General features: G+C 39.2%; 1 protein-coding gene across 1 annotated transcript in view; it reads right to left on the reverse strand.

The window, feature by feature from the left end:
* SEMA3C (semaphorin 3C) overlaps window positions 1-19,625 on the reverse strand; it is a 116,286-nt gene extending 96,661 nt beyond the window's left edge. The window contains exons 1-2 of the mRNA XM_053978120.1: window positions 19,578-19,625; window positions 16,268-16,408 (exon numbers count right to left, since the gene is read on the reverse strand). Of these exons, the coding sequence (XP_053834095.1) occupies window positions 16,268-16,370 (103 nt within the window). The 5' untranslated portion in view covers window positions 16,371-16,408; window positions 19,578-19,625. The remainder of the gene's footprint in view (window positions 1-16,267; window positions 16,409-19,577) is intronic.
* Between the last annotated feature and the right edge of the window lie 4,446 nt (window positions 19,626-24,071).

Consider the following 24,071-nt stretch of genomic DNA (forward strand, 5'->3'; position numbering starts at 1 on the left):
TTTACATTTAAACTTGGACAGGGAACTAGATACAGAAGGGAGAAAATGTGAATCAAATCGGATGAGACAGCAAGTGTGAAAAATTGTAAGAGCAATGCATATTTTAGCCTAGCAAAATAGTATGTAGCATCTTAAGGAGCTTGGAAATACATAACAATAGGTTTTACAGAAAGAGGAGGACATTATAGAGATTGATTTTCCAAAATCCTTCCATATACTACTTTAAAAGCAGACAAATTGAGGATGGGGAGGGTCCTTTGTTACACAAAGCCATCTATGATTTGACATGTGACCTTTACATTAGGCTTGTGTGTGAAGACATCAGCAGCTTTCTGACCCATGCTTTTGTCATGTGAGGAAACTTCTCAGGTGCGGTGCACTGGTTAAGATTCAGCAGGTCAAGCTATGAACAGGCATCAAGATCAGACTAGAAAGAATAACTCTGCACCTATTGCAAGCTATGGATATTGACTGTATGATCCAACTCAACCTGGCAAGGCTGGCATTTGGGTTTTACTTTTTCCCCTTCCACTAAAGGTTTGATATGCTGTGAGAAATGGCCCTAGTCTCATCCTGATTCCAATGGATCTTATTATAATTATTATGGAAAAAAAGGCAGCTTTAATCAGCCACGTATGACACATATTTAATTGACTGCAGGAGAGACAGCAATGAATTATTGTTTCTCATCCACCCCCATGCTTTTCTCACTGACTAACATAAGCATTAGCACTGCTCTGCTGAAAATGAGAGTATTCGGCTTTTGATTTTGCCTTTTTTTCTCAACTGTAGTGTAACATTCTCTCGATTAGGAAAATTAAATATTCTCAAATGTAAAAATATTAGCAGACTTACAAGACAGAACAACTACAGAGAGGTTTGTTTCTTCAACCTTTGTCTGAACTTGTAAATTACTGACTTCTTTTTGTGGTAGTCACTTGACATGCCTCATTTCAGTTGCTGCCAGTTGTCATAAGACAGCAAAGTACACAAAATCTTTAATTCTACTTCCACCAGACAAACCTCAAAAAAAAAAGCTTGGGTGCAGTTGTGTTGGATAGCGGCTAAAGAGAAAAGCAGGAAAAAAACAAAACTGTAAACCAACTCAGTCTCTATAAATAATACAAAGTGGCAATTACTGCTATGGGCAGTGAGGAAGGGACAGTAGCAAACGTGTGTCCATTTCATCATTGCCAAGAGGAGTAGCAAGGCCTGTCCCAAGACATGTCAATGCCACCTTGTTAATGCAAAGCCACATCCATGGCCCTGAAACCTCTGAGCTGGATGAATGCTTCATGCTGCAGTTTGGACATATAAAAATTATAAAGACATAGAAACTGATTTTAATCTATTCTGTTTTCATTCTAATATTCATTAGAAAATTGAATACTCTCTTACAATGAAAGACATTGTCATGTATTGCCGTGTTCATAACTGCACACCGTCTTTTAGGGTGGAGAGTGATTAAATGTAGATTTCTAATTGAAATACTGCAACCACTGGAAAATATGATCGTGATTCAAAATTTAGTAACATCACTCGATTTCAGAAGGGTTTTTTTCTCCCCACAAAGAGAAATTTCTTTTTAACTGTTTCCTTTTGTTTTGCCAAAACCAAATGGAAACACGTAAGACAGAGAAAGACTGCTGCAATACAAGCGATATTCTGCCATAAACTCTGTGGACCATTTTGAAATTAAAATGCATCCAACATCATTGTTGGAATGGATTTTTTTTTCTTTAGGTTTTGTGCTATAAGGTTTTGTAACACACAGTTCTGTAATATAATCTTACTTTAATTTGTGTGTAACATCCATAAAATTGAAGTTGGAATGAAAGATTAAAGAAACATCTTTCCCGTATCCTTTTTCTCCCTAAGAGTTTCCTTTGGTTTTGGCATTTTGTCTTGCTTCTGTCTGAGGGTCCATTCTGCTTAGACTACCCAGGTTATGCTGGAGGAGCAGTTCCCAGTTCTTTCAACCTTGACTTAACAGTAAAAAAAAAACAAACAAACAAGAAAAACCACCACCATCACCGCTTCCACCCACCCAAAAAAAATCGTAATAAAAAAGCTTGCAAATTCCTGTAATTTGGATCACCAATACAAGCCACTGTATAGCCAAAACCACAAGAGGAGATTGTTCTATCTTGCCTGTGCTGAAATACTACGGTACCATTCCTCTAGGGTGGGATACACACATGGAAGCAAAAAGTCTTAATCCTGTTAACACCATTTACATTGATTATGGCCTACAAGCAGAACAGCACTAAACCTGTTATTCCCTTTACCTTGCTTTCAGCCTCTTTCTTCACACAGAGGAGGAGACAAGGCAGAGGAGGTGTGGCAGCTGGGCAAACAGAGACAGAATATTTTGTGATGAACTGTGACCCCCCAAATCCTAAGCAGCATTTGTGGAAAAGAACAATCTTGTTGGTACTTTCTATCAATAAAGAAATAATCAAAGGATTTTTTTTCTGACTTAATTTAGAAAGAAAATGCTTTTATTTGCTCTTCAAAAAAAATCCTCAGCTTATCTAGTCTTTTTTTATCATTGGCATTTATTATAGTAGATAACAGCTGCTGAGACCTTCAATCACAGAGCTTTTGAAAGCCGATGGAAGCATCAAGTTAGTATTTTCAATAGCTCTGGGATCTGAACCCATATCCTCAGGATTAAGGCAGATCAAATGGAAATGAATATCTCTTTTCAGACAAAATCCACCTATCCTTTACTACACTGAGAACGAATTTGTCTGCTGAGAATCTAAAGAAGTGAACTGAGATCTATTCTATTTTATTCTTCATATACAAGAGATTTTGGTATTGCCAACTGAAACAATGCTTTGGCTTCCCCCAGTGACAAGAATTAATGCCCAAAATGTAAATTAATAGGGAACTAGTAAACAGGCTTTTCCTTTTAAGCTGTATATAGAAATTTATTTATGGGAAGGAATCAAAGGGTATCCCCAGGAGATTATAGAGAAGTTCCTCTAAAACCAGCTGGCAGGTGATTTCCTCATAATATCATCAAACCCAGCTTCAAGAAACATTCTACAACTGCCACAGGCACTCAAAACACATTTGTTCACACTCTCTGGAGGAAAAAAAAAAAAAACAAACCTTCAATAATTGACTCTTAATAACACCAAAGCCAAAAAAGCCAACAAAATCCTCCTTTTTCTTTCCCAAATCAACACCAAAATAACTTAATAGTCAGTAAGTATAAATAAAGACAGATATGTTTCTTACAGCTTCAAAGTGGCCGAATTATGAATTATTGTAACAGACACAGTCAGACTCTGCACATTTTATATGCAGAGATGAACTTGGAGAGGGGTGAAGAGATGGTGAGCAGATACTGAAGTGAGCAACTCACCATTAGAATGACAGGGTAACTTTCCAAGACTAAAAATAAGCCAAAGAAAAGATACAAGTTTCTGACCACATGGCTTCCACGGAGAGATGAGAGAACTGAGTTTTTTCAGTTCTAAAAAGCAAATGAAAAGAGGAAATCCTAGAATCAACCATGGACTGGAACAGACCTTAAAGATTATCTAATTTCAACTCCCTTGCCACAGGCAGGGACAGCTTCCACTAAACCAGGTTGTTCCAGTCTGGCCTGGAACACAATTCAGGGATGGGGAATTACTCTTCTTACTTATGTGTAAAATGACCTGCTGGAATGCTACTGAAACACTGATGAAACTCTGATGAAGAGTGGGATTTCCACCACTATAGTTACTAAAAACCTAAGTGGACTTGTCTCAAAGCAACCTGATCTAATCAGATCTGCTTTGAGTATGATGTTGGCTGGAGGTCCCTTCCAAGCCACAAGATTCCATGATTCTATAGCAGACAGCAACAATAGAGGGACTTTGATAAATAATGCCAGTCAGACACCAGTACAGGCTTGCAAAGAGGCTAAAGAAATCTTCCCTAAGTCTGTACAGACTAATAATCAATACAATCCTAATGAATTTGCTAAATATTCAAATATTACAGTATAAAAGCTCAGAAGTAAGTATCATGTTACTAATTTTTTTTCTATGCTGGTTGTACATGTGTGTGCACACACACCACTAAAGAGCAGAGCTTGAGCATGTAAATTCAGCCACTCGAAAGAAAATACAATAGCTTAGACAAATTTAGGATTCTTCACATTCAAAACAGGATGTGACCAGGTAATTCAAAATTTTTTAACTGGACTTGCCATTTTATCATATTTAATACTGTAGAAATCTGCTTTATCTGTTCTACGTAACACTACACACAGATACAAACTTGGAGAATAAACTAGAACCAGAACAAGATCTAGTATCTGTTCTGAGACCAAATGTATACCGTAAACATGGTCAGAAATGTTACTTATATAATTTAACTTTTATTCTGATTTGGTAATAAAAGAGTTCAACATAATTTAATAAATAAATAAATTAAAATAGTATAGAATTTATTTAAACTATAAATTTAGCTACATACTTCATGCTCCATCATAATGTACTGATTTAATCATTGTATTATGAACAAGCTCACTTTAAAAAGAAGGTACTCCCTTTTTCTTAAACAAGAGAAAAAAGGAGATTATGTACAGAAAATATACATAGATATTGTCCTCATATAATTCTATGTCATGCTGTATATCTAGGATTTTTGCCATTCCTTAGAAGAGGAATCCTTATATTTTACCATTCAACCAAATCAGACCGACCCATGATTTTCCCCTCCATACCAGGGAAATAGATTGTTAAGAAATTTTAAGAAAACTATTTACACAACCTGCAAATTGTTTCAGCCTTGGAAACACACACTTCAGGCACAATAATTTGCAGAAAAAAAAAAAAAATCCTAAATAAAAATTCCTGATGCTGAATGTTTATGGCTTTCATTGTGGACAAAGCCACAGAGGATGCCAGGTCATTTGGGTCAAATTTCTGACCTTTTTGAGAGAAGGTAACTTTCTTCTTCAGAACTACTTTAATAGATAAGCTGTACTGGAAACTCTGCCAAAATAGATACCAACATCTTAACAACCCACACCTGTTGATCTCTGATAAAATCACAGAAGCACAAAACATGCAGGTTGGAAAAGACATCTGAAGGTTGTGTCAGCCAAAATCCTTCTCAAAACAGGAATACCTACTGAGGTGAGGTAGGTTTGCACAGGACCGCACCTAGCTGAGCTTCAAATACCCGGAGCAGTGCCGAGTCTGTTGCCTCCTTGTACAACCTGTATCCTTGTACAACCTGTATCAGAACCTGAATGTTCTCATACTACATGAACTGGGGTGCAGAATTTTGTGCCTGTGAGCAAACTCTACAAGCCCCTTTTACCTCCTGGTGCTTCCTATGTCACCCCCTCACTCTCCACTGATAAATATTTGCTTTCTTTAAAGGGCCTTTTAGAGAAAAATTGTCCCACAATCTTCTAGCCCTCTCTAGCACATTTCCACATAGAACTTAAACCTATCAGCTAAGAATTAGACCTATTTTGAGCAAAACCCACTTTAAGCTGCTCAGCAAACAGGCTGGGGCTGTCACAGACACAGTGCTGGAAAAATAAGCAAAGGGAACAGTAAACAGTGAGTGGCCACCTTGTTTATTCAGAGTGCTGTGGTTTATTGATGTTACACACAATCTCAAGTTTAGCTGATCTTAGATGTTGCATGTTTTCTCTCACATCCAACCCAATCTGAAAGTGATCTCCAGCTGGCTAGGGAAGCTTTCAATAGCCATAAGCAAGCCATAAACCCCTTCCCATGCCACTGTCCCCTTGTACAAAAGAAAATAACCTAAAAGCAAAGGTCTGTCACAGTCACCACACAGAGTGAAAAGAATAAACTCAGCTGCTCGCCTCTTGGAAAAATCCAGGCAGAATTCTTCCACCTCTTTAAGAACAAGATAAGAGAGGAAGTGAGCATACAAGGAGAAGGACAGGCTGCCTCATAAGCAGCATTCAATGCTTGACCCCAATACCAATACTAATATCAATACCAAAATACCAGTACCTATAAAAATGTACTGGATATAAGCACAAATATAATAATAATAATAGCAATATTGAGGGGGTCTCATCACTGGACTGCAGTGCTGTATATAACTGGAATGTTTTTATGAAGGAAAGTTCTTTGGCAATGACACTCTGAGAATCTGGAATAAAATATACCTTTTTATTTTTTTTAATTGCAAATGGAAAATAAGTCATAAATAAGTCATCATTTGAGGCAGATTCCTGTATCTCCAAAAAAAAAAAAATACAACTCAAGAAAGACTGGCTGGTTGAGTTTTCATAATTAATTCTATGAGATCATCACCCCCATCCAACACATCTCTGTAAATTACCACAGTAGGTATGAAATCTGCCCCTTTATTGATTCAGCTGGCACAGCTTTCCTCTATAAAATCCTCCTCCAAGCCCCTGCATCAGGGTGGTCGTTCTGCTCTCCCCAGCTGCTGGGGAGATACTGAATTCCTGTGCTTGCCCTTCTTCCCCAAAGCCTGGTCTAACTAGTCCAGGGGCACATATACACAAAAATGCAGCAAGACTCATGTTCCTTCTCTTCAGTAAGTACGCACCAAGCTGCTGCTTCACGAACCCACTGCTCACCTTCTGGGCACTGGGGAGGATGAATTCATCAGCTATAGAAGCACATACTGTGCAAGCAGATTCTCCCATGTCTCAAAGGAAAGAATGTGACCAGATAAAAAAAGTCTGTGGTTTGTTGGACCTGGCTGGTGGGCCAAACTGCGCCAGACAAGTTCCTAAGTCTTCTTCTAGCTCCACTTTCTGAGCGCTGCTCGTGCACAGTGGTACACCTGACTGCATCTGAAAGCTTCAAGTTATTTTTGCAATTTTATGCAGCTTAGCCTTTCAGCTATTAGTGTGAAATTAAGAACACATTTACCTGAGATCAGGAAATAGTAGAGAGGGAGATTGAAAAAACATGGAATAAAAATTACTGACAAATTATTCTTTACCTACTTTACTTTTCAAAATTTTGTCTAAAAAGTCTTACATTTGCAAATATCCATAAGAAAAACAATGTTACTGCTGGAGAAATTAATGGCTGACACTCTTCTCGTTTTAAAGGGATTTACCAAAGCTACAAAGATGGTTAGTTAATAACTAAGAGATACTGGCTTTACAGGCATTTTCATATTCATTCATTTTCATATTTAACAGTTGTGTATGTACTGTTTTGGTTCCTTAATGCAAACCACAATAAAACACCTTGTGGGGGCTTTAAACTCTTTTGTCTTTGCTGTAGGTTTGTCTGCTTTTAGGTTTTAAAAAAAAAAAAAGCATTATTTTCAACAGTGGCAGGAAGTGGGTTTTTAGTTGAATCAGCTTAAAAAATTCCAGCTGTGTTCACGTTGAAGCCATCACAAAGTCTAAGCCTGGGATCACTTCTCCATGCCAACTAAATCCCTTTCAGGCCTCAAGAAGAAAATTTTTGAAAAAATGCCAAGCCTCTCCTTGAAAATAACATCTTAATTGGTTGATATTAAAAAAAAACCCAGAAAGTGCCATTCTGAAAATTCAAGTGCTCACTTTTTTGTGTTCTAATTTGATATTTGCCTTGTGAGAGCACTCAACATACTCACACAGAGATTGTCTCAGAAAACTGCAATGAGAGGCATGCAGGCTGGTTGTTCCAGACAAGGAGGAGTTCCTAAGGGCCACAGAAAGTACATGTCATGATGTGTATCCTGTGCTGTTGTAATGCACCAAAAAGGCCAAAGAGCTGTGTGACAGTGCTGGACCTAAGGAAAACAGTGTCTCATTCCCTGGCTGGCCATGGCTCAGTGGATAGCTCAGAGGATAAGGAAAATCCTCTCTCCTGAGAGCAGTAGTTGTTCTCAAGGAATTTCTGTATCAGTGTTAGGTTCAAACCAAGTCAAATGCTTGGGATCAACAAACAGAAAATGAAGGTTCAAATTGATGTATCTATAACACAGTTCTAAATACATATGCCTTTTTTCATTAAAAATAATGAAAATATTTATTTATTTCAATATTAATGACTACATCTACTGTTACTGTCCTCCCCTGTTTCCTGTTGCACTATCAATTGTGGTGTGCATATCTACCACGGTACTTCACCTTCTGCTGTTCAAAACTTTGCATCACAACAAGGAAAGAAATAAAGCAGATCATTCTCAGCCAATTGAGCTAAATAAGGGATCAGACACTTGCCTTCCATATTTCTCTTATGCCTGTAAATCTAACTCTGCAGCTCCTTTGAGCTGGGAGACTGAGAGATCTAGCCTGATTTACACAGATGTTAAAAGAAGACAAACGTTTGTCCAATTTAATTGATTCTGAGCTGACATAAATTGATTTACTCTGCACAACTCAAAGCTTTTGAAAATAAATGTATTTTCATTAAGAATGATAAAGAGAAAAGTTCTTAAACAACAGAAAAAAATTGTTAAGCAACAGAAACAACAACAAATGATAAGGAGAATATGTAACTGAGAAAGCCTATTACTGTCAGGGAGGGATTTACTAGACCTTGTGGTTTTCAGTTCCATTTCAAAGCAGTATCAGAACTGTGAAATTGCAAAGGCAATTCTAAAAGGAGACAACAGTTGAGACAATAGTTGAAAGTGAATTTTAATACATAACACATTTACCGTGTAATTCTTAAAACCATTCTTTTAAAAATTTTGGAATGCCATTCTGACCTTCTTAATGGCTGAAAGCAGTGCCTGTAATTACAAGAATTTGGATTCAGCTTAATTTCATGTTCTTTTTTTAAAAAAATAGAAACAACTGCCAATACGCATATTTTTTCCATGAAGAAACTTGGCAGTCCCAGCTGATTATGATGTCTCCTCATCCACATTCTAGAAGATAATTTTGGTGAGGTAATAATTTATTCCAGAGCAGTGTGTAAGATTAGACAGAACAGTTCAAAAGTCTGGATATTCATCCCATTCTATCACTAAAAATTGCATTTCACAAAATGATATTTGCATTTGAAATTTTCACTGGAAATAAAACATTCTCATAAAAATAGGATGCATTTCATATTAAGTGTTTACTTACAGCCCCCAAATAAAAATTTAAAAAACCCAAACAAAATCAAAACCATTCTTCCTTCCTCAGTATTATCAGTGTCATTAAAAATTACATATAGCACTTGGGAGATGGTGGCTAAATGACAAATTAGGAGCTCAGCCCTGAAAGTCGCTCACAGACCAATCTCTAAGCTCATGGTGATTTGAGGGCCTTCACACACCAGATCTGAAATTCTCTTCTCCCAACAACACATAGAGTTCCCAAGAAATCCTTTATTTCTTGCAACTCCCTGACAGGCTTCACTGGAGTTCTGTACTGGTGAAATGCTTTCCAGAGACTTTCTTCTACCAAGGTGATTTGATGGAGAGTTACAGATTTTTTTCCTTTTTCTTTCCCAATAATGACGAAATACCATGGCCTAATTTCTTGTAGGCAAGATGTAAGATGGCAACAAGACACATCTTCAAAATGCTGCCTTGGAATACAACCCTTCTAAGATTGTAAGTTAAAACTACGTGTACTGTGTTTCCGAAAAAAAAAAAAATCTTTGCATAATCTGGGGTATTAGTTGTGGTAATTGAGGAGCCTTTGTAGCACTCACTTTTGCATAACTGATCTGCTGGGTTAGAGTAGTAGCTGGAAATACCCCAAATACTGCTGTACAAAGGAACAGGAAACAAAACCTCCACCAACCTTACACACAAAAGAATCATGAAACTTCTCCTCAAGGAGGAATAGCCAGCCCTACATTCACAAAGATAAGACAAAGAGCTAAACTCTCTAAAGGGATGATGGTCCCAGCTCCAGAGTGGTTTCATGGGAGAGGCAGAGCAATCACTCCCTATCTTCTTTCCATTGTTACACCTGAGTCTTAGCTCCAGTAAATCACTACCAGGATTTCTGCTTCCTGGAAAAGCTGTGTCAGTGGCAGATGAAGTAATGATGCAAATGCAATCGTACTAAGTTTGCACTGAATAAGGCTAGAGATATAAAGGGAAGGGAGAAATGGTGTAAATACCCTGTTGATCACAATCATTCTCTTCATTCCTGGAAATACACATTTATCTTGATTCCCAGTAAGAGATACATCACCCTGATTCACTCAGGGAATGGAGCACATTTCACTCAGTTGTATCTCTGAGACCCCACCTCTGTAATCAATGGAACAGGGAAAAACATAGAGCCTTCTTTTAACCTGGCATCTGCTGAACCAGTGATGTCTGAATGTAAGATGAGACAAGATGAGCTGAGGAGCTGCACTGTGAATCAGTAAACCGTGTCCCTAAGACAAAGACCTTACCCTGAGAAACACTGCCTAGTCTTTTTATTAGGGAGTGTTACTGAGAACTCTGAAAAGTCAGTACCAAAAAGAACAAAATACACATGGTGAGGGAACAGCCAGTTCAAATAGCAACGTAAGTTCTTGGTCCACGTATTTATTCATGGCAGGATCTCAGTCAACGCACTTCAATAAAATGAGTAATTATTGTGAGTCACGTCACTAATTACATCTGATACACACAAAGGCTTGTGCAGCTCTACATATCAAAGTGCACTGTGAGCTCATCCAGTACGGAAACGGCTCACAGAGGAGCTCTTGTTACTGGTACCCGAACAATCAGAAAAAAATGGGGTATTAGAAATGTCTATGCCATTTTTCTCTCATCACATTTTTTAAATACAAAAAGAAGAAGTGTTGTAGAATAATGGCAATATAACTGCCTACGTAGGGACTTCAGCATTTGCCTTGGACAGGCAACGCAAGAAAGAATTGTAATGACAGAGCAATGGCATTGGCCAAGATAAGCTGCTTTCTTCTATGACAAGCAGAGAGCGCCAAGATGTGAAGAATCTGTCAAAATGTTCTAAGATAAAGTTTGATTTTTCCATACCAAGATTAAAAAAAACAAACAAAACCACGGCTGGTTCAGATACGGGTCAAATTGACTGAGTTCAAGAACATAAAGAGATTAAAGGAAGTAAGTCACCTCTTAGATAACAGATCTACTTATTAGTGTGCAAGAAAAAAAACAAGTCCACAAATTTTGTCAAATTCAGATGAGCTCTTCATCCAAGAGTAGGATCAAATTTTTAGGCTGATAATTTGTTGCTTGGTAATTAACTACCTTTGTTAATCATCAGGCACCTTTGTTGCCCGATAATTAACCACCTTGAAGACATACTTATTTGTGCTTTCCCATGGGGGTACCACTTACTGTAATTTTAGAGCACAAACAGAGAACTGGACCAAACACCACCTGTGACTTCAGTTTTATTGCAAGACCATTTAACTGAAGTCAAATCACATGGCACAATTTAACTAAATACAGAAACGATAAATTATCCTCTCCTGTACACTCACATCAACAATAACGACAAGCCAACTCAAAGATATTAGCACTGAACAAGAACATGAAAATAAGCAGATTCAATGTCATTTGGCATGTAGGACCTTTAACCACAGAACTCTAGAAAGAATGCAGAGTTTTTTGCATAATGCTTCCCTTAATAATTTTATTTTTAGTTGGATGTATTCAAATAAAGTTTTTTAGATCTCCAGTGAGAGACAAATTGGAAAAATTTTCACATCATTGATGTGAACACTTTATAAATTAACATTATTTAAGATCCATGAAGCTGTGAGAGCCCCAAATAAGTTAATTTCGAGAAAATATTACTCACAATTTGCTGAAAATCAAGCAACTATATGAACATTCAAGGTAAGTCCTGCATGTAAACAAAACTAAACCATCGATCTCTTCTCCCTCTCTTTTTTCCCCCTCTTTTAATGCTTTACTTCTTTTCGTAAATAGCTTTCATTCCACGGACACCAAAAAAGATCCAATCGACTATATTAGCGTAAACCTTTGCCTACTAGACTGTCATCAGCACAAAGTCCCCCAAATAATAAATGAACTTTTTATTAACTGTGGTAACATTAACATTACAATGAGGGATTGTTTAAAAACAAGTTGTACTGCTGTTGCTCAAGAGCTCAAGGAAAATGGTTCTCAATTCCTTTATTTTTCCTTGAGGGTAACCACAGGGGTTGCATTAAATCTTTTAAAATATGTTGACAGTTGAATAAGCGCTGCAGTTGCTCTGGTGACATTTTATGCACTTTAATTGTCATTAATGAATCTGACTGATACTTTCTTAAAATTCCTTTACGTGTTCTAGTAATTTTATAACAAAGAGAAGAACAAAACTGTCTGCAAATTAGTCTTGATCCACTTCTCATATGGAATTTTCACTGCAGACAATAGGAGAACCTGCATGGGAAATATCTGCTAAACCAGACATTTAAGGCAGGAATGCATTAAATGTTCCCAGTAAATAGTGCAATTATCATTTTGTTGTGTATTGCCATATAAAATTAAATCCCAAAGAAGGTATGTTTGAGTATATTTTAAAAAATAAGTACTCTATCTTCAATCAATTCAGAATTTGATGTTAAAATGGTATGGCTTAGCATTTTAGGGCTGCAACAAAACTCAAAAAGTAAATGTGAGTTGGAATGAAACAAAGTCTGACAATAACCTGGAGTCTAGTACCTCCTTACTTATTCTGATAATACTCCCACTGATTTCAGAAAGGCTTTTTCCCTGTGAAGACTGAAGGATATAGCTCCCAATTATCTGTTCAGGAACATGCAGTGACAACGAGGAATGCATGGAGCTTGAGAAACAGCAGGCACCACACTTGATAGTTCATAAACAGATAAGGTAAGCCTTGTGCTATGAAGAAAAAATAAACTATGGCACTTTAAATTGTGATAGGTGATTTAAGTAGATTAAAAAATACCTATTCCAGGGACAAGGAGCCAGAAGAGGCAGAAGGAGAGGGAATAGCATACTAATAGTGCAGGGAGACATGTTGAGTCCTTTGCTTCCCCCATCCCAGGTTCCCTCACCCCTGCATGCTCCACAGGAACACAGCAGATGATTCCCAACACTGCTGCACCTGCTGCACCACAGCCTTTACATCTTTGCAATTTCAGAATCAGAAAAGCCTGGGGCCTCTTTTTTTCTTCAGCTGCAGTGGCTCTTCAAGTGCAGATGTTATACAAGTACCAGTGGTTTGAGCCATCACCGTTGAACGGGACAATTAGGTCACAGGAAATCATTCCAGGCACACCGAGAGCCCCTTTGCCTGGTTCTCCATAGGCCCAGTCCCCTGTCTAACCACGTTCACCTGAGCAAAGCAGCAGTTCAGCTCCAGCCTGACCTTTCCTTTCAGTGGAGTAAATGGCTATACAAGGTGCAAGCAATAGGAATCAGGCCTCGGGGTTCTGTACAGCACTGCAATTTTCAAGACACTCAGGGTGCAGACAGCAGTAAGTTCCACACTCACGTCATATGCACAGTTAACAACCTCAGCTAAGTCATGAACTACATTTTAATTAGACAAGGGGCCAGGCTTTTGATTTCAGAAATAGAAGTTAGGGTTGCAGTCCTTCATCCATTGAAGTTAATTGCAAAATCCCTATTATCAGGCTCTTGAGGTATTACCCAGGAGCACTTTTTAATTACATCTGATTCTTAATGAAGTAGACGGCAAAGAGAAAAGCAGCCCATGATTCAAATGATTCGCATTTTTATCTTTCCTGATGAAAAACAGAATAGGTCAAGATACTTGTTGGGTTTTCCCATGAGAAATGCTGCAATGTGAATAAGCTCAATTGACTTGATCCTGAAGGAGCAGGTTAGCTTTGAAAAGCATCACTCATTTTCTCCTCCTGTATACACTCTACCCCCAAAACTTATGCAATGTAATTGTAGACACCAAGCCAAATCCAATTCAGAACTTGAAAAATATCACATAAGTATCCTAAGCTTGAATGATTTGTCTTTATTGTCTGATGTCAGTTAAAACATAAGGAGTCCTAATTATGGTTTTATTTTCAAATGATGCACTTTAAAAGAGTGACAATTCTCCATAAAAACTGACAGCTTCTCAGGGCAAAGAGACTGCCAAATAACTTGGTATTTCTACATGATTTAAAAACAAGAAGTTATGAGGCAGCTTATGAAGAAAGAGTGTGTTATCACACTTATCTGGAGAACAATGCGAAGTTTCACCTTTTTCTATTACGTCTCTACTCATGTAAGTAAATATTTGTAGAACAGAAGCTCATACTACAGGTGGAGCCATTACCTTGGTATACACAACAACCTGCAAACTCTTTTCACATAATGAAAGTTGTTTCTTACCATCTGGAAATCAGGTTTAAAAATAAAACTTCTGTTTATATATTACACAAAAAGCTTAGCTTTTTATTCCAGACATACTTCTCATATTATAAAAACACATAATTCATTTTTTACTTTTATGACTTCAAAAGACCCAATAAAAATTTAGGACCTAAAAATGTAATTTCTTTTTAAAAGGTTGGCTGTTAAGTATTAGGGAGAGTAAAAAGTCAGTTTCAAGAAAATCAGATAGTGTTGCAAGGCTCTCTAACCAAGGCAGCCAAGGAGGGTTACAGCAGGAACTAGTGAGGCAAGGCTGTGTCCCCAGGGCTGGCACAGCGGACAGAGCTCTTGGGGCCCAAGAACCTGACCAAGACAAAGGGGTCACTGCAGCATAAAGCTGTCATAGCCCCTTCTAAAGGAAGGAGGGACAACCTCTTTTCAGGGACATAGAAACTAAGGTTTTAATTCAATTATTTTTTAAAATTCTTAGGTTTGGGTTCTTTTGCTCTATGGCTGCTTCACTGTTTCAGCCTTGCAGGATACCTGTGATGGAACAAAAGCTCTTGAGTTTCTGTTAAAACCATTTGCCTCTCATTATAATTCTTTCCCATTCACAAAGTTGAATACCACAAAACATGAACACTTCCTACTTCATGGTTATACCAGAGATCAAGGGAAGCTTAGATTACTTTCAAGGCCACCAAGGAGATGAGGTGGCAATCTAAATCAGCCTGTTCTGCATAACTGTGGCAGACCTGCAATGTAACACACAACCACAGCCAAACTACCTTCTGTTGAGTTGTGCCAAAACAGTACCATCTCCATCAAAATCAGTGCAGACTTTAAACAAGGAAAAGAAATTCCTATCACTACTTCTTCATTTGAATTCCCTCTTGGAACTCAGTTCTTACTATTGTTACTGAAGCCATGCTATTTTACACCTATTAAGTACTGCATTCATCAGTTTAGGGCCCCTTATTCTAGAATATAATTATTCAAACCCTGGTTGGTATTTGCAGAAGGTCTAACTTGTCAGTCTCCTTCTGGATGTCTCTCACTCTCATGTTTACATTGTTATTGATCACAGTAGCAAATAGAAGTTTGAGATACTTGCTAGCTCAGACTATTTTCAAAGCAATTCTTAAAGATTGCTCAGAGCACACAGAATATTCCCAAGGCAGTGGCAGGGCATCCTGGCACTAATGAACCACAGAAGCCATCCCAGTGCAAGCAGTATTGGGGCAGGAAATAGCAAGCCCTCACGCCTCAAAGACAATCACAGAGAAGGCAGAGGGCTGGAGAAACTCAATGCCTCTATAATTAGTGACAGAAAGTTTCAGCTCAGATTTAACAGACACGGTAAGCTGAAGAACACACACATTCTGAAGTGGTGGCTAAAATCAGCATTTAAAACTAGAAGAATAAGTTACATTACTATTAAAAGCAATACTGGCATAATTGCAGCAAGGAGGTACTGCTCAGCACTTCAGAAGTAAAAGAAACTTTCTTTTGAAAATGATAATTTTCATTGCTGGTTTACAGTATGAAGGCATCAGTGATTGCTACAGGCTATGTACCTCCTACACAGAGCACAAAGTGCACAAGGAATAATATTTTTTTCAAAGGACTCTGTGCCTGGCTAACTATTTTGGTAAAACTTCAGGCAGCCTCATTTTCAGAATATAAAGTGTTTCAGTTGACTGAAAAGGAAAGCAACTCAAATCATTAATAATCTCCACCACATGTAATGTGTTATATCTTTTCCAAGCAATACTACAGATAAGAAATAAACCTTTAGTTGTTTGTAAGTCATAATAATTCAAAATAAAGAGACAAGCCTACTAATTATTAATTATATATTAATTATGCATTTATAGTGATAGGTAGACTCTGGTAAGAGAATCAAATTTAGGCTGACAGGTGCCTCAGCAACAAACCAAAAACTGTAATTTGGACACAGATCAAAATGCCAGCTTCTGCTCAGTTATTGAATTTAAGAAGAAGAAAATGTTCAATCATAATATTTGTTTAAGAATGTTTATCTTCTTACCATTGAATGTTAGGAACACCCTTGCTTGAGGCTGGGAAGATCCTTTTACACTGCTAAAGTAAATAAATATCCCAATCAACACGTTCACTGCAAGAAATGCCATCTCTTCAGATTTGCAACTGAATATCCAAGAAATTAAACCTGAAAAAGAGATATATCACATTACTCTTCTCATACAATCTTGTGGAGCAAAAACAAAAGTATGGAAAGATTGTGTTGGAGGCCTCTTCCAGATGAAGCCATAATTACTGATGTGAAGGACATACAGCACTTTTGTTTTTTTTTTGTGCATCTGAAAGTGGTTTTCCCCAGCAGTCTTCTGTGCTGGCACAAGAGGAGCTCTCTGCCTGTTAGTAGGAACCAAAAGAACCCAACTTTTGGCTAGGACAGACTACAGCATTAGACTCAGTTTATTTAAAATGAAGACAATTCCACCTGCTGGAAATATAATTATACGAAATGTCAAGGCAGAGCAAAGCAAGGACAGGAGATAAAGTTTCACGAATAAAAGTCTGGCTGATATTTTTAGATATCTCTCTCTCATGTTAAGGGGGGGAGGTTTGGGTTACTGGTTGATTGGGGTTTTTTTTTTCTTTTCTTTAAACATCTGAAATTAAAGGTGCTTGGAAATGAGCTTTAAGTTTTAGTAAACTGAGCACTCTAATCACCCTCAAGTTTTTCTTTAAAGAAATTCTGTCTGTGTATGTCATTAATTTCAAAACTGTGAAACCAAAAGTATTTCTACACACTTGAAACTGTTAGTCAGTGTTTGCTTTTTGGGCTAGTTCCTTTCAGAATACGCACCTGCTCTCTTTGACTTCTATGGGGCACTGAGAATCCCAGAGTTGGGCAATGATACCACACCCTGATATATCTGCTACTCCTCCTGCGCATCTGCTGAACCTTCATTTAATAGGAGTTAGCTGCTGAGATGCCTGAGCACCTCAAGAGAATCAGAAATCACTCCAGAACTCAGTATCTTTTCTTAGTTCAGGAAGGACTTGAGGTCACTGGAATCACTGCAGGAAAGTGGCTTTTCTAATGGACTTTGGACCAGATCCAAAAAACCTAGCCACCATTAGAATCCGAATACTGCATATCTGTATCACATCTGCTACTAAACTGCATCTCTCCAAAAACTGTGAAATGCAAATTTCATTTTGCCAGTAGTAACAACTTTGTCAGCTTAGCTGCAAAAGTGAGAATACATAACACCATCATTTTAGGCCCATTTGACTTCACTGCTTTTATATATATAAGCACCTGTATTTTATATATATTTATATATATATATATTTATATATATAAAATACACACATACATATATATATATATAAAAAATACATATATATTTTTTTTTTTCTTTTTGGTGTAAAAAGCCCTTCTACTAGACATCACTTATTAGTTAATCACTCAGGTGATATACTTGATTTTATGGTACCTGGAAGCACTTTGAAAGACACAACCCCTACAGCTAGAAGATATCCTTAAAGGCTGTACGTTTATTTTATGAAGAGACTTGTTACTTGTGCAGTCAGCTTACCATTCTTCACCTCAGCTCTGCTCTAGCACTACAGTCCCTCCAGTGGAAGCCAATATTTCTACAGGCTTGTTCATCCTGTCCCTCTGAGGTTCACACCTGTCCTTAAAGGACCGGCTGTAACCACCCCAGCACGGCAGGAATGAGCTGTCAGGCAGGGATGACTTTAGGTCAGCACTAGCTTGGGCTGGATCCACACCACTGACTTAGCGGTAAAAGCCCCGTATCTCATTACCACCTCTGTCATTCCCTGTCCACTCACTGTAAATCGTTTGGAAAGGCTTCTCTTTGCATGAGGATTCCACATCAAGTTGGGGGTGGGAAGGAAAGCATGCATGGAAGCGCAGAGCTCTGCAGCCCACACCAGCTAAACTCTCCTTCATAATTTGCTCTGAGTACTGAGAAATGCACGGAGATCAAGTAATTCTACATCTCTGCTAATTGACAAAAACAACCTTGTCAGAAATTTGCCAGCTACAGATCAGGTCTGTAGGAAAAACATATCCATTCTGGCCCACTTCCAAATTATCTCTAAGGGTCTGTTAACTAATAAAATGATAGTTGCAGAATTTTTGCCAAGAATAATTCTTAAACAGGCTGCACGAACTCTAGTACTAATGTTGCTTTGTGGGCTTTAAATTTAAAACCTTGTGACTTGCCCATGGGATATCCTTCAACTCACTCCTCTTCTAAGAGAGAAATGCCATTAAATCCCAATAAAATTTCTTTGTCAGGCCAAAATAAATAGCCAATCATACAGAACATGTGATTTAACAGACGCAATGGGATAAGTATTTTCCAGTAGTAGCACTATGCTTTCTTTGCAATATAGATAAAAAGTCAAGTGTGGAACAAGTGTGCAGCTTTCTTCCTTTAAATAATACTGTAGGAAACAATAATAGGAAAAAAAACCCTTTCAGCTCTCTTTCCCTCCCACTCGCGTGCCTCCTGCCAATTCTAGTGTAATCAGTTAGAGGAGTGAAACATTGCTACATTTCATTGCTCAAATTGCAGATCTTCACCATTAACACAGAAGTGACAGGCAAATATAAGATTCAAGTGCTGAACAGCATGGTTCCTACCCAGCTGTTAGACACATAAATAATAAATGCATATAGTGCCAAAAAGGTACCTCAGGGTGCCTGACATGTGAGTTACCTAATGGAAATAAGTTTAATTTCAGAGATTTACAGAGCTGGTAACTGACAGCTCTTTGCAGGTTTGACTCTTGCTTTGGGCTTATATCCCAGCTCTGAATTTATCTCAGTAAGTCATGATACTATATTCAGCACGTCCAGTGCACATGATCTCTGCTGACAACATACAGACCTAAAGCCTTGCAAGTACTTTATAAGAATCCTACAGGACAGACAAAAAGCAGTGTCTCGTTGCATTTCTATTCTTACATTCTAGTCTATCTGTAAACAAACAGCCAAACCGCTACGAAAGTGAAGTAGTGAAGTTTCCCTGCCACGGAGGTCGCTGGCAGCATGCTGCATGGCTTCTGGAAAGTACAGTATCGCTTTGCTAGGAAGTGCTGTGCAGGTGTCATGCGCTACAGCCTACCCCCAAATCCTGTAGGGAAAGTCATTTGGCAGAGTAAAGAAAATAAATGAAGGAGAAAAAAAAGACAAAAAACCCCTGCCAAACACGGACTATGCCAATCTGGAAGACATTGGTTTAACTATCTGTGAACAGCAGCAAATTTCAACCATCAGAGACATTTCACATCTATTACAGAAAAGAAAGAGAACTTTAAGTTATGCTTACCCGGCTATTGGAAGCAGCAGCAATACTGATTTCTATCTGGTTTCTATCAGTTTATAGACTCCACTCCTGCTACCAGAACATTTTCATTCCAAACCTAGCTCACAGCAGAGGGAAAAATAAATTAAAAAAAAAAAAAAAAAAAAAAAAAGAAAAAAGAAAGAAAAAGAGTAAAGTCTCTCCTCGTGGTGGTTGCAAAGATACTCCCGGCTCCTCTGTACAATAATCCTGGCAGTTGGACTCCTGAGGCTCAGGGAGCGCTTCTCCCCTGCGCGCAATCACGCACCTAGGAGTGAATGGAGCGGCCGCGCGGTGCCGGTGCCGGCGCTGGTTTCCAGTTACAGGCGCTGCCCTGCCCTGGCCGCCGCTCTAGCGAAGCGAAGCTCGGTGGCCGCCGGTGCATCATTAGCTGAGCAAATAGGGGCTGGAGCTCATAAATAATGGCGAGGCCACACCCCGCCCTGCGCGCCGGCGGCTGCCGCCCGGCCCGTCCGCCCGCCCCGGGCAGCGCCGCGGGGCCGCTGGCAGCGCGCAGGGAGCGCGGGGTGGAGGGGGCGCGCAGAGGGCGCAGCGCCCGCGCTCGGCCCGCGGGGCTCGGCCGCCGCAGCCCCCGCCCCATCGCGCACTGACCGCGGGAGCGAAACTCGCCGCGAAAGTTTCTGCCCCGCCGGGCGGGTCGTGCCGGGGCTGCCAGCGCGCTGCTCGGGCCGGGGCAGAGCGGCCCCGGGCTGGGAGCGGAGCGGAGCCGAGCCCCGGCGCGGCCGCGGGCGGAGGGATCGGGGAGAGGTCGGGAGGCCGGTAGGTGTCACTGTGAAGAGGGAATGAGAGCGGGCTGTTGAGACGGGGAACCGGGTAACAGACAGACCCCCTCGGAGGGGGCTCTTCCCCCCACTCCCCTCGAACTATTTCCTCTATTTAAAACTTTAAAAGCGAAGAAGAGTAGTGAAGCGTTAGAGCAGTAGATAGATTCAGCCCCCTGATTGATCCAGGTGTTTTACTCCAGCTTTCAGAAGCTTTTTTTGCGCAGATTTTGAGATGTATTTGCTCAAGCTCAGTTTTCCCCAAGATACGCTGAGCAGTGTTTCCCATCTGGCGAGATTTGCGGTCTTACAACAGCGGGCAAGCACTGAAAATTTTACCCAATGTGTCAACTCTATTAAAGTCGAGGGTTATCCAAGCAACATCCCTTGGGTTTTGGCTTAGGTTTTCCTAAACTGTCTTGCAAGCATATTCTGTGCTGCTCTGACCTGCTGGGTGCAAACTTCTTTTGGATCAAGATTTTCACTTTTGCAAAGAGAGATGGTCTCTGATCCGATCTAGGCAGTGTGGGTTGCTCAGCAGTGCACTGTCACAGCAGGACCACATATCGTGGTGCACTTGGAGACATCTCCCACAGCCAGAAATATGTTAACAAGTAAACAAGTACCCACAATGAACGTGCACATGCTCGAGTTAGAGTTTTGTTTCCAACTATTACACGCTCTGGCCATACTAACCGAAGCAGTCAATAATAGTGGTGGTATTATAGCCAGAGATCAGGGAGTAGCCTGAATACAGCACCCTGACTAAATAAATTTATGTCTTTACATGTGGATATCTTTACAGCCTGTGTCTGTCAGTTACTTTGTGTAAAGACTCTTTTGCACGAGTGAGGGTCACAGGTTTCAAAGATGGTGTATCCCCAGGCTTCAGTGCCAGGCTAGCAAAGCTAGTGCTTTCTTCAAAGAAGAAATTCCAATATTGTATAGCACTTAGCATCCCAGAGGATACAAAAGTATGGGATGGTCTGTCCTCTGAAATGATAACTCAGATTTGCAGCTGATGCCATAAAATAAATGGATCCAGAATTTTTGAAAACTTGATTCACTTCAGATCATGTCTTAAAGATTAATTTACTGATGCCTTTAGATGAACCAAACTCTTGAGATCACAAGTCCTTAAAAACATTTGTGGTCTTCCACTTCTCCTCCTTAACACAAATAAACTACACAGAAATGTGTGAACACTTGCTGTCCCAGAGAATGGTTCAAACTAAGCCCTTAGTTCTCTCCACAGGCAGGCAGTGTGGTTGTGAACATGATGCTGCTCATCCTTGAATTGTGGTGATGTTCAAATGCCTCCGTCTGACAGCAGCATCCTGGCAAAAAGAGAAGTCACTTTTTTGCTTTAGAAAATCCCCACAACTAAGTGCAATTAGAGATTGTCATGGCGAGCAACAGAAGTGAATCAGCCAATCCAGTGTTCTCCCTCTTGCTGTGATCTACACAGAGTGATTCAAAGGAAAATGCACAGGAAACCACAGAAGAAATACGAAAATCGCTCTCTTTTAGGAGATTTTGGGGAGGTGTGTAATAGATGGAGATACCAGTCAGAGAAAAAAAAGTATGTTACCATGAAATACCAACACGAGAATTTATGATGATTCTATCCTCCCCAAATATTTTTCCTATAGTAGAAAAAGTCTACTTTATTTTTCCTTTATAGTACTGATTTTCTAGGCAAGAGCCCAAACACATACTTCTTAAAATAAAGGAAAAAAGAGAACAAAAAGAATATGCTCAAGCATGAATCAACATCACTGCTAGTTAAAGTCATTTGTGTTTGTCAGGGATTTTGTGTATGTATGGACACTGCAGGGCCATCTGGCTAGCTGCACTTCCTCACATGTGCTAGCTACATTGGAGATAAAAAGGTAAAATGGAACACTGAGGAAAATTATGGGGCTTTCCAACACTCCCTCATGGACTTTGGGCTTATAAAATAGCAAATGAACTACAAAGAGACAAATGCAAAACTTTAATCTGTGAGATACCATCACACTCATATCTGATAGGCAAAGCCAGAGAATGCTAATTTTAAAAAGCAAATTGAAACAAGAGCAAGCTTGCCATATTGATTTATTTGTATTTAACATGTGCATATGTGCAGGTCAGAGCATGATAATTAACTTTAAAAAGCAGTTTGAACTTCACAGCTGGGCTAAGAGAAATGGTTAAAGTTTTACTTTAGGTGTTTTGTAATAGCATGCATTAGCTTCAAGCAAAACTCATGGAATGGAAATTACTTCTCCCAATTATGAGGTGGGGTTTCATCATTAATGGGCATGAATCAGCCCTGTGAGTTAAATGAAAACTATGCAAGACACTTGCTTCCCAGGGTGTGTATTTTACAGCCTAACATGGGGATGAGGACAGTAAGTTGGACTGTGCTTCGTAACTGATTTTTAATCATTCCCCTATAACACAAAGTGTACAATGTGTTGTACAATTTGCTTCTGGTTCTGATTTCATGTGAGATTTATAACCAAGGGCAGTTATTCCAGGTCACATCACATATGTGAGGACAGAGTCAGACCCTTGCTTAGCTTCGGAGTTGGATCAGTTCTGACTCCTGCAATGTGATCTGAGCAAGCAAATCCCCCTGGCCAAAACAAATAGAGCTGATTTTGTTGTGTCTGTGCATGGTGTTTTCTTCTTACCCAAACAAGTTGCCTTAATGGACCCAGGGCTAGCTTTAGACCTAAACATGAACTATAGCCAGTAATAAGAAAGACAAGAGTGGATTTGGATTTTTACTTAACATATGGGCTTGGGGGTTGGCCTTTTGGTTTTGTTTGATTTGATTTGATTTGTTTTGTTTCCCCTCCCTTAGATTTTAAGCTCCTGAATAAGTGAATATATATTGTAGGAGGCATCAGGACTGGAAGGAACACGGGTTTAAAAGAAGGCAGGAAACTGAGAAGTATAAAGAGGAGAAAGGAACCTGAGAGGCAGTTGGATGGTTAAAGGTGGCACAGTGGAATAGAATCAATTTCACTGGATTGGCAACAACTAGCCAATATAAAGAAGATCAACAGGCTTAATAATCAGATTCGGCTTTGAACACAAGCACAGATCAAGACACGATCAAGTGCCAGCTATTATAAAGAAAAATGTAGGAAAGGCATAATAAAGTAACCATCAAATGGAATTCATTCCTTCCTTAAAAATCAAAGGAATGCTGTGTACAGTAAATGTCCAGATTCTAAGTGATGAGAGAAAATGCTATTAACATCTATTTTCTCTGCCCTCATTTATGAGTGTCAAATCACCTTGAAGAAATGCAGGGTCATTAGGTAATCCAATTAATTCATCATTGTTTATTTTCTTTCTTACAGTTACAAGAACTAGGGAAAGTGTGAAATATATCAGCACTTTGTTGTGGGGAAGCTATTAGGTGTTTGTTTTGATGGTGTGATCATATGAACAGCAATTTACATTCTTTTTCACAACCAATTGTTCAAAGATTTAAGAGATAAAAAGGATAAAGCTCCTGGTGATACCACTGTGTGATCAGAGATGGCATAAGGTCCTTAGACAGTGTGCCCCAACTTGTCAATGGCCTTGTTTGGGTGGATCAGTGTCAGACTGGTCATGCAGAGTGAAGCTTCTTCACCAAGGTCACAGCCTTATAAAACTGCTGGCACCTAACTAACAATGAGCTGTCAAACTGAAGTGA

Source organism: Vidua macroura, chromosome 5, assembly GCF_024509145.1.
Source record: "Vidua macroura isolate BioBank_ID:100142 chromosome 5, ASM2450914v1, whole genome shotgun sequence".
NCBI lineage: Eukaryota > Metazoa > Chordata > Aves > Passeriformes > Viduidae > Vidua > Vidua macroura.